The sequence below is a fragment of the Tenrec ecaudatus genome, chromosome 6 (assembly GCF_050624435.1).
Source record: "Tenrec ecaudatus isolate mTenEca1 chromosome 6, mTenEca1.hap1, whole genome shotgun sequence".
Lineage (NCBI taxonomy): Eukaryota > Metazoa > Chordata > Mammalia > Afrosoricida > Tenrecidae > Tenrec > Tenrec ecaudatus.
In genome coordinates this window covers 39,933,470-39,945,519 of record NC_134535.1, presented here as the reverse complement: position 1 = coordinate 39,945,519, position 12,050 = coordinate 39,933,470, and the positions used below count along the sequence as shown (strand labels likewise).

Below are 12,050 nucleotides of genomic sequence, written 5' to 3'. Positions count from 1 at the left end.
TTTTTAAATAACGAAGCCCCACGTAATATAATTTCAATGAAGAGAACTGTAAGGAGAATAAAAGGGAAAATTGAGTGGAATTGGAACAATATTTGGATTCTTCCTGACACAGGTTTCTGACACCTGTAAAGACTTCATGTGAGAAACCACTGAGCAGCTCCACCCTGTTGAATAGGGTTGCTGTAACTCGGAATTAACTTCATGGCAGTGAGTTTGCTTCTACTGACACTCAGAACCATTATTAGAGACTCCATTGTGCCACAGATAGGAACTTTTCAAAACCGAGTCGTCCTCTTCCCAGATGCTGAGCGTTCCCTTCGGTAGGTTTGTGTTTGCCATGAGAAACAAGTCTAGCAGCATTTTTTTAGATACAAAGCAAAATGTTCTGTCAATAGATGAACCATTTATATGCTGAGTAAACAGGCCTGAAGGATTTCACATGAAAACCATGGGGACTGTAGTGGCAATACAATGTGTCCAAGAAGATATTAAAAAAAAAAAGCAGCCAAGCAGGCCATAAATTATGTGCTTCTGTTGACATGAGAATCATTCTGGGCAAACAAACGTCAGGTTGTGGGCACAGTGCACACTGCCACCTAAGACAAAGGCGAAACCAGTGTGAATGGCAAAGGAGTGATCTCAGCTGAAGAAATGACCGTGAGCAAAGGCAAAAAGCAGTGGTAGCCCACTGGCTTTTCCTTAGTTGTTGCCTGAAAAGCAAACCCTTCTCAGCCAATAGAAGCTTTAGTCCAAGTCTTGCTGAATTACCCCCAAGAGGTGGGTGGTGAAGCGGTATCCTTGCAGGAGAAAAGACCATCAGTGCTGAAAGGGGTCACCAGTGTTCTCTAATTTGTGGCTCTTTTTTTGGGGGTGGGTAGAGGATAATAGGGGAACTAGAGTGTATGGACTCTTTAAGAAACAAAGGCAAACTATTCGCCTTCTTCCCTCAGAAATATGCAGTGGACACATTAGGTATAATTTCTGATGCTCCATTTAGAAAGACGTGGAGATCCTCATTTTATAAACCAGGAAATTAAATTCAGAAGGATTCCATTATTTGTCCAAGATCACAAAATGAGGGAAATAGCAAAGCTAAATTTTACATAGGGCAAGAATCCTGGCACGCTTCAAGTTGCACTTCCCTACCATCTTATAAAAATCCTGTAGTTGCCTCTTCTTATTGTCATTGGGTGTCATTGAGCTAGTTCTGACCCATAGCCACCCTGAGCACAACAGAAGGACAGGCCACTGCCTGCTCCTGCGCCGTCCTCACAATTACTCCTGCTCTTGAACTCATTGTTGCAGCCACTGCGTCCATCCATCTGCTTCAGCGATTTCCCCTCCTTCATTGCCCCTCTGCTGTGCCAAGCATGATGTCCTTCTCTAGGGACTGGTCTCTCCTGACAACTAAACTAAAAAAAAATCACTGCTTTTTCAGTTTGAATTAGGGAACTCAAAATGAGTTGTAGCATGAGCTATGGATAGGAAATCCTGGCAATACAAAACACTTCGTTATTAGTCAAAAGGTTGGCCGTTTGAACCCACTCAGTAACCTCCAGGGGGCAGACCTGGAGAGCCACTCCCATTAATAAGACGTGGAAAACACTTGGAGCAGTTCTCTTCTGCCATATAGGGTCCCTGTGAGTTGAAATCAACTTAGGGACACCTAATAACAGGCTAAAGATAGAAAAATGATCGGTATGTCCTGTAGAAAAGTCCTGATAACTTTTACTTAAATACCTGTCACCTGGGATGCTGGTCAAAATGCTTAACCGCTCATGCCACCCAGGCACTCCTCCTAATGCTGCGCTACCGCTAATAATTGATATCATCGGTGCTTACCATGTGCCCAGGGGTGCTGGTGGCACCGCAAAGAAAACATTTCAGGCCCATCAGCAGGCTCACGCTGAGGTTGCTAGAGATGGCAATGACAGTGGTATTTTTGGTTTACCGTGTGACAGGTAAGCCACATACAATCACTTTATGAATGCTAGTCATCTCTTTACTCGGGAGGTTATGGGACTATGTTGTTAGGTGACACTGAGTCGGGTTTCATGCACAACGAAATACCATCCTTGATGGCTGTCATGGCCAGGTGCTTCTCCTTTCCACTGCCCTGCCACTGTACCAAGTGTGATGTCCTTTACCAGGTACGGGTCTCTCCTGATAATGTAAGGCACCTAGGAAATCAAATCGTACCCCACCTCACCCTCCACCCCCCACTGCAAACAAACAAGCAAAACGCCAAACCACAGTCCATCTCGACTCAGCAACTTTTGGGGACAGATAACTGCCCTGTTGGATGATTGCTAAGAGGCTGGAATCTTTAGGGACCCAGAAGTCCCCATCTACCTCCCTGGAGTGCTTGGTGGGTTTCATCTGCTGACCTTGGGGATAGAAGCCCAACAAGTCATCCACTCCGCCATCCAGGTTCCCTAACCTAAGAAATCTAGGCTGTGAAAGTGCAGGTCTGGAGTCAACTACCAGGAGCCTGGGGTGTAGTGGTGATGCGTTGGACTGGTTTATCACAAATAAGTGGATTGAACCCCCAATGGCTCTGCAGGAGAGAAATGGGGCTATTTCATTCTGAAGAGTTACAGTCCTGGAAACTCACAGGGTAAGTTCTACCTTGTCCTACGTGGTCATTATGAGTTGGCATCCACTTGAGAGAAGTGAATTAAAAACTTTTTTTTAATTTAACTGTGGAGCCGTGGTGGCATAATGGTTGTCCATTTGAAGGCTCCAGCTGCTCCAGGGAGAAAAATGAGGCTTTCTGTCCCTGTAAAGAGTCACAGTCTCACGGAACCACAGGGGCAAATCTACTCCGCTCTGACAAGGTGGCTATGAGTCAGAATCAGGTCCACGGGAGGGAAACTTGACCGTGATTCAAGCAAAAATGATGTTCAGGGTCTTATGTTTCATGGACTTGATTTTTTCTTTCAAATTGCATATTACCAATTATAATCCAAAGGAAGTACAATAATTTCACTACAGAAACTGCTGAAATTCAATCATTTCCCCTTTGGTCCATAGCTGAAAAGGGATTAAAACAAAAACAAACAGCAACAAAGCAACTTGCTCCAGTTTTATTATTTGACATTTCCCCTAGGGATGAGTAATTATATTTTAGTATCAGTCAAACCAATTACCTCTTCTTGGCCATCTCTCTTATCTTTCCTCTTATTAATACTTCTTGCTATTGGTGTATCAATAATGGTACAGCAGACAGTTAATGGTATAACAAGAAAATCTTGAAAGGTGCTGAAAATGTCTATATCACTTGAAGACCAGTTTGACTTTTGACAGGAAAAGGTACTTATTAAATCGTGTTTTTCAAACACTTAGCAAATTATAACACATGCAAATGATTTTTCTTAAATATCATGTTCTGGGACGTATCTGGTCGGTGGTTAGAATAACCATTGCCTTCCAACTATTTTTCTTGAGCCCATATTTAAAACGTGGTCCTTGAGAGAGGTGAAATCTTAAAAAGAAAGAAAGGAATCCTCCCGTACCCAGTCCCAGCTCCCCATGCTACAGCAGCAAGCCCAGGACAGTACAAAATCTCAATCATGACTTAACTTTAGGGATAGGTTAGTGACTATATTAACTAACCTCCATATAGAGCTATGCAACAAAGATATAATCAATCATTCTGAGAATGGAGATTAAATTGGAATCTAGACATTTTGACCATAAGGCTTTAATAGAATAGGCTATCTAGAGCAATGTTCTTTAAATTGGTTTCAGAAACCTGTTGAAATGGTGCTGTCTAGAACTCCTCCCCATACATATAGAATCAGCATCTTAGATTGAAGCCCAGACCCCTTTGAAGAAGCATCGCAAGTGATTCTGCTGTTTGAGAACTACTGGAGCAATTATATTACTTCCTCAATTATTCACCATATACACAACCTTTAGGATATAAATACATTGCCTTTTTAGCATTGTTTCTTTGGTTGCGAACTAACACGCCTTTGGAGGAAAAAGGCAAGGATCTATGCATTTTTAAATTACTGCATCCTTCCCCCATCCCTGCGTCCAATATCGAGCTGGGCACACAGGCGGCCACCTCTGTAGCACTGCTCTAGTCACCAGTCCCTCAGTAAACCATGTGGGCCCTCCTTGTGCCGCAGCACAGAATACTTTCCTTTCAAAAGACATCTACAAACGCGGTGTGTATGCATGTACGCCTCTAATTCTAAATGAAGGCTAAAAAAGACAGCCATCACAGTATGAGGCATGTGTTTTGAAGTTCAACTTTGAAAAGCGAATACACCAGCAAATATATATGCAGGGAAAGGAGCCCCTTTCATTCTAGTGACACATCTTTTCCTTTATCGTCTCCACATCGCAATGCTCACTCCCCTCTTCTTTTAACCAGTTCCCATCTCTAGGAAAGAGTCAAATAACTGCATGCAAATTAGTTGGCTTTTTTGAACCAGGAACTAAGAAAAATGCTTTCCAAGCTCTGTGCATCCTGAACATTAAATGGGCATGAAAAGCCATGGCTAGCTCTTGCGAGATGGGGAAAAAGAGAGGTGGGAAGGGAGTCCATGCAACATGTGGGTCTCAAGTGCATTCACTGGGAACAAGCACCAATCCACTGCAGCAGCATCTCCGTGCTGCTTGAAGATTGTTAGAAGCTCTGGTCCTCTTTCGTTAAGCTTGTGAGAGGAAAATTAGGGGGGGAGAAAACAACAAAAAACAGTCGCTGTACTGGTGTGTGTGCAATGAGGCAATTTTAACAATAAATATACCATGGCCTTAGAAATCTATCTGTAGTTTATAAGCCTCTAAATTACTTCAATTATTCCTTTACTTTTCTTTGAAAAATACCCCCTTTTTTTTCCAGGAGGGGTGGGACCCGGAATAGTTTATAAGTAAGCACAAGATAAGAGTGACAGTTATTGGTTTACTTACCAATTTTGTAACGTCTTTCACATCATCAGTGATATGATGCTTGCAGACTCCTTTAGTTTTGACGAGAGGATTAAATAGGAGCAGTTGAAGATAAATGCAGGTGATAATCCAAGTCTAAATGAAAACAGCAAAGAACAATTGGTGGTTGACCTTCAGTTAAAATCTGTAATCATTCCAACTATGAACATCTTATGCTTTGATGTAGAAAAAGTCAATTTATCATCTTAAAAAAAAACCCTACTGGCTTAAATACAAATAATGCCAAGTATCCAAACTCTGCTGACAAAATTTTTAAATAGCTCAGTGAAAATATGGCTTGAATTATTCATTTCAAAGGTTCATTGTTAACTTTTGTCAAACACTTTCTATTGCCAATTTCCTAATGGAAATTAGAAATGAACTTGTAGCAACAAGTAATGGATGTTTCACTAAGAGCGTCTTCTAAAAAGTAGGGAATGCATGAAATTTGTACCTGCAGGCACCAAGGGGAAATTTCTGTCTCTACTTTAAATATCGACTCTCTGGCAAGTGGCAGCATAGCAGCCCTTGAGCAGTGCTCTAACCCAATAGTGCAAAACAGCACTCTGAGCTAAAGTGATGGACAAAGGTATGTTTTCACATGGAGGACAGGATTTAACCCAATTTGTTAGACAGCAAAAGGTCATTATTTTGAAATACAACTTTTTAACCGTTTTTACATAAAGCGAAGACTATTTCCTTAGGCAACAGATAGGCACCTTTGAATCCTATTTATAAACCACGTGTATATGGTTTATAAACCACCATCAAGTTGGCTCCCACCCAGTGATGCTACATACATTAGAACAAAGTGATGCCCAGTCTTGTGCGATCCTCACAATCCTGGCTCTGCCTGAGGCCCTATTTGCAGCATGGTGCTGATCCATTTCATCGGGAGCCTTCTTTTCCACGGATCCTCTGCTTTACAAACAATGGTATCTTTCTCCAGGGATGGGTCCCCCTCTTGAGAACACGCACAAAATGATGTGAGTTGGCTGTACTTTCTTCTAAAACACATTTTTTGGCTGTTCTTCTTCTGAAATCCATGGTACTTTCAACATTGTCCACTAACATCAATTCTTCCTGAGTCGTCTTTATTCAATGCCCCCCTCTCACAAGTACTTGATGTAACTGAAAACATCATACATCGTTGGAGAAAGCACACTTTTGTAACCATTCAAAGAGCTGTTTGTAGTAGATTTGTCCAATGCAATAGTCCTTTCAATGTCTTGCCTCCGCTTCTGATGGCATTGACGGACTGAACCCTTGATCGGCAGTTTCAAGGCATCTTCACTTATAAACCACAAACATACAGATATGTGAGGGGGCTTCAAAAAATTTGTAGAAAACTTGCATGATCTTTTAATTCAAATTTTCCACAAACTTTTTGAAGCATGTGTGTGTGTGTGTCTGCGTGTGTGTGTGTAGAGAGAGAGAGAGAGAGAGATGAGGGGAAGAAAATGAGCAAGAGGGAGAGCAAGACAGAGAGAGAGAGAGAGAGAGAGAAAGGTCCTGGTGGTTACTCATTGGGCTGCTAACTAATCAGCAGTTTGAAATTAGTCACCACTCCGCAGGAGAAAGACAAGATTTAGAACTATAGTGGAGAGCAAATGCTTTGAAAATGATGAGGGCAAAGAATGTGCAGATGTGCTTTACACAATTGATGTATGTATGGATTGTGATAAGAGGTGTATGAGCCCCTAATAAAATGTTTTTAAAAAGAAGAAAAAGAAATGACAGTCTCAAAAAAGAAGGAGCCGAGACCAAGGGCTCAATAGAAAGTAATTGTCTAGAAAAGAATGATGACAACATGTGTACAGATATGTCGGATACAGCTGATATGTGGATTGTGATCAGAATTATAAGAGCCCTCAATAAAATGATCAAAAAAAGGAAGCAAAGCAAAAAAAGAAAGATTTAGAGCTACAGTCTTAGAAACCCACCAGGCAGTTCTACCCTGTTCGCTACAGTCACCATGAGTGGAAGCCACTCAGTGGCAGTGAGGGAGTGATGATACTCAGCACTTTCTACCATGTATTGTGGCTCCCTCGTGGTGTAGTGGTTATGCTTTGGGCTGAGATCCAGATGGCTTAAAACCACCAGCAGCTCCCCCAAAGAAAGACTAGGCTTTCTACTCTTGCAGGCACTTAACAGACCTGGAAACCCTCAGCGGGTTTGAGTCAGCAACGATTCAATGGGACCTTGTATTTAGAGACTCCCGGGGTAGTCCACCCAGGGATACCCAGCAACAAAAAAAAGGGGGGGGGGGCTGGTGATGAACTTCTGAGAAGTCTAGGGAGTACAGTTTTACTGTGACACACATGAAGTTGCTAGGGTCAGAAGTGATCACATGGAGACTAAACTTCACCAGGTACTGTAGTCATGTTCATGCATGATGCATTTTCCCTATTACACTCTAATTTTACTACTGCCTTCCAAGAATTGGGACATCTGTCGTCCCCCCACCCCCCCCCAGTATCTTTACAACATTTTACTTGTGAAAGTCCTTCATGAATATTTGTTAGATGATTCAATGACAATATGAGGAGAGTTCAAAAGGTTTGTGGGAAAATTTCTGATCTTTTAAGTCCATTTTTTTCTAAAAATTTCTGGAGGGCCCTTCTATAAAATGAATCTAGTGCTCCAACTCAGTAAGTACTTACTGAAAGCCTAGGAGGGGCAGTCACTACAAAACAAAGACGATGAAGACACCCTGGAATCTCAGAGGCAGGTAAATAAATAACAAGCAAACCGGGTGACAAATGTTTTGGGAACATAGAGAAGGAAGTACTTAATCAATTAACCTTAAGTGGGAGGACCCATGGCAGGGAGATAGTGCCAAGAAAAGCCAGAGGCAAAGAAAAAGGTGACTTGGGTGGGTTTTGGAGGACAAGGAGAAATTTGCAAGAATCCATGAAGCGATGGCCAGCATTCCAGGAAAGAGCCAGCATACGAGCAATGCCATGGAGATGTGAGGATATCTGGAAAATATGTGAGATTTATTTAATAAGATAACAAATGCCTGTGACCCCCTCCCATTGCACAAGAGACCAGCTGTGCATGGCTAGGGCCCTTTCCTCCTCAGTTAACTACTCATATTAAAAAGCAAATGAGATTTTACTTCCAATTAATATCAGCAAGCTAACTGACATGTACACAGAGCCAAAGTTTCATTTGTTCGCATGTCTAGCATTACAAGCTGTCCGACGAAGATATGGTGGCTTGTAAACAAAATGAAAGCCATTTTGTTGAGTCTTACCGATCGACATTGCCTCACTCCCGTAGTCAATTTTAGTAGTAAGTTTGCCTAAGCCTACTTTGAGCGCTGTGGTTTGAAATCTCTCTCTTGTGTGCCCATTGACTCATTCAAACTGATAAGCAAATGGTCAGGATTTTATAAGAGAATGACAAGAAAGTGTGTGTTGGCACCAAGAGTGTGGCCCTGGCTGCATCTCCACTCCAGCCTCCCAAAGTCAGCTCTGCCAATGGGGCCCCTGGATTTTACCAGGCGCTGGAGGGGCAGCTCAGAATCTCCAAGCAAGAGCAAACTTGGAATTGGAATACAAAGATTAACTCAAAAGGTCAGGACAACTGAAATAGATCAGCAAATCAATACTTTTATGATACTTCTGCAGTTAAAAAAAAAACAATCGATTGCCCGAGATTTGACTTGGGTTCATAGAGACACGACAGGACAGACTGAATTATCCCAGAGGGCTTGTTCCAAGGCTCGAGGTTTTAGAGAAGCCGACCGCCATTTCTTTCCCATGAAGCGACTGGTGGTTTGAACCTTAACCTTTCAGTTAGTAGCTAATCACTCAACCATTGAGCCACCAGGGCTCCTTAATTTTTCAAGGAGGTCAGGGACATGGCAGTGGACCTTTCCCCCAGACAATCAAGGCTGAGGCATTCTTGCCCCTACAGCAGACACATACATTTATGAGACTAAGCACTTTCCCAGCCCCACCCCCCCACCCTCCTCCTCCTCACTCAGCTCTCCCGGCCATGAAGTCCACTCCAACTCTTTACACTCATTCGCTGCCCTGAGTCAATTCCAAGTCACGGTGCCACCACAGAGCAGAGAAGTGCCCTGTGCGCTTGAGGCTAGAAATCTTTACTGGGAGAAAACCGCATCTTTCCCTCGAAGAGTGGACCAGCCTAATAATATGCCATGACTTTGCCACCAGGGCTCAAAGGGCGTCTGTGCTGATTATACAGATGCCCTTGTACTGTCGTGGGCTACCCTTTGATCTAATTGCAAAGTCAACAGAAGCCACTCAGGAGAAAGACTGGGGGTTTCCACTCCAGCAAAGATTGAGTCTCTGGGAATGCACAGAGCAAGTCTGCTCTGTCCTACAGGATCACTATGAGTCAGAATCAACTCGATGCCAGGGAGTATTTGAGTATTTTCTCCCCTCATTATAGATATATGACTGCAAATTATATACATCTATATAACTGCAAATTTCTTCAGCAGTGAGAGTGTAAATCCTTATGGAAGCAGAAAGCCTCATCTTTCTCCCAAGGAAGGGTTGGTGAGTTCAAACTTCTGACCTTGAATCTCCAAAACAGAAGTCATTTACACAGTTGTATAAGGGAAACTTCTCTCTATGAATACATAAAAGTATGAACTTCTTTTTAAAAAAGTACAAACTTCTATTAATGGGCTCTCCTCTATTCATTTGGTCATTTCTTTCATCAATATAGTGGAGCCCTGCTGGCATAGTGGTTACAAGTTTAGTTCCATAAAGTGTTGTCTCAGAAACTCATGGCTGATTTTATAGATACATGAGCCATTGAAAACCCTATGAAATATCACTGACACATATGGGATCACCAGGAGTCAGTACTGATCAAAGGCAACTGGTATTTAAGTTTCGTTAAGATAGCTAGCTAAGATATATAGCTAAGAACTCCATCACTTGTTTAGACCACACTTTAGGCCTGGGATTGAATAAACATGAAACAAATATTTGTTCCTTCATTTATTCAATTAGTATTAATTGGGCATCTACAGTGTGCCAGGCCTCTGTCTCCATCAATGGTTCTCAACTTCCTAATGCAGTGACCCTTTAATACGGTTCCTCAGGTTTTGGTGACCCCCCCAACCAGAAAATTATTTCCATTGGTACTTCGTAACTGTAATTTGCTACTGTTATGAATCGGACGACCCCTGTGAAAGGGTCGTGCGACACCCCCAAAGGGGTCGTGACCCACAGGTTGAGAACCACTGCTCTAGATGCTAGGACTACATCCATGAACAAAATGATAAAGACCCATGAGCTCATGAATCTTAGCTTCTAGTGGGGACATACAGACAATAACCTGTAAGAGAACACATAACTTGACTGTATGGTGTTAAATGCCATAGTCAAAAGTTAAAGGAAAGTTGGAGGATTGGGATTGTATTGCCTGCCTATCCTGCTTTATAGTCAATAATAAACTCCTTGACCCAGGATGGTAATCACACTGAAGAGGCCAGTTCAGACTCCACCAGCATTAAATGAAGTGCACTACTGCGTTTTAAGGCAGCAGGCAGGACAAGCAACAACCCTGACTCTCCAGTCCATCCCGACTCAGACCAGCACACAGCAAAGTCTGAGGTATGGTAAATCTCAAGAGTCCTACTTGAGCAATGTGTAGGCAAAAAAATTAAAAAGAGTTCATATGGTTCCCAAGAAGATGGTTTGGCATTAAAGATGTTATGGATAGTTTATCAATAGTATCAAACAGGATGTCACCTTGTATAAATATAGATGCGGGTGTTTATAGAACACAGGGGCACCGCAGTCACCATTCCTTGAGCATGTATTTCAAAAGCATTAGAAGAATCTTGCACTATAACAAATAAAATTTATAATTTATCTATTCCCATTATAAAATGAAGACCCCGAAGCACAGAAATACCCAGAAGCTTCCAAGAAGCAAAATCGGGAGGGACAAAAACATACACAAAACCCGGGTATGCCCATTTCTAAATTTTAAGTTCTTAACTACTATTATCACCACACGTCCAGATTTGTTACAGCATTGACAAGATTCTGAAAACCTCGCTCTGATTAATGATTTCACAAACACCAACCATTATGGAAACAACTTTGTTCCACATTCCATGTCACAGCTGAATAGTCTCTATATTTTTCTGAATATTCAAATATTTAATTCAAGGGGCCTTTTAAAAGTTCATGGGAAAAGTCCATCGTCTTTCGGCTCTATGTTTCCAAGAATTTTTGAAGAAATGTTCTTCAAGTTTCTTAAATATATTTAATATATTTCTCAAACTTCTAAAATAATTGCATAAAGCTACCCTGGAGTGGCATCAGTTTTTTTACATCAGTTATATACAGATATCTGTGAAGATGTCATTTTGCTGATAAGATTCTATCTATGTAGAGCTAACAATAATTCTATATCAATAACTTTCAATATCACTGGAAAACCTATTTCTTGAGGTACTTTTAAAACTACTGAGCAAATTTGCATTGAGACTGAATTTGCATACACAAAGATACTTCCCTATATAGAAATAATAAGGGATTGGTATATAGTTTTGCTGTATGTAATCTCAACAACAAGCTTTAAGAATTTTTAATAAAATAAACTGTTAAGGAATACTTCATCTTGCATAAAATCCCCCTTTGTATCAAATTCTGCCTAACATAGTCAAAGTGTTAGGATGGAAGAATAAACGATGGGGAAATATACTAAGCTTTCTATATAGTAGTAGTAAAACCTCCTCCATCAGTACTCTAACCTAGGGCTGAATTGGAGAGCTTACTTCTTTATATGCTAAAGAAAATTTCAGTATTAATTAATCTCTATAGCAATTTTTATTATTTTAAAAATCATTTTACTGGGGGTTCATACAACTCACCACAATCCATTCTTCCATCCATCGTGTCAAGCACATTTGTACATTTGTTGCCATCATCATTCTCAAAACATTTTCTTTCAACTTGAGCCCTTGGTATCAGCTTCTTATTTTTCCCCTTCCTCCTCCACCCTCTCTCCCTCCTTCACTCCCTCCCTCCCTCATGAGCCCTTGATAATTTATAAATTATTTTTTCATGTCTTACACTGACCAATATCTCCCTTCACCCACTTTTCTG

The 12,050-nt window shown here is 41.4% G+C and overlaps 1 protein-coding gene across 3 annotated transcripts in view; it reads right to left on the bottom strand.

Moving 5' to 3' along the window:
• KITLG (KIT ligand) overlaps window positions 1-12,050 on the bottom strand; it is a 98,679-nt gene that overhangs the window by 48,560 nt on the left and 38,069 nt on the right. For all 3 annotated transcript variants that reach the window (XR_012784894.1, XM_075551199.1, XM_075551198.1), the window contains exon 2: window positions 4,924-5,037. Coding sequence is in view for 2 of the 3 variants with exons in the window: in XM_075551199.1 (XP_075407314.1) it covers window positions 4,924-5,037 (114 nt within the window). In the remaining variant the exon portion in view is untranslated. The remainder of the gene's footprint in view (window positions 1-4,923; window positions 5,038-12,050) is intronic.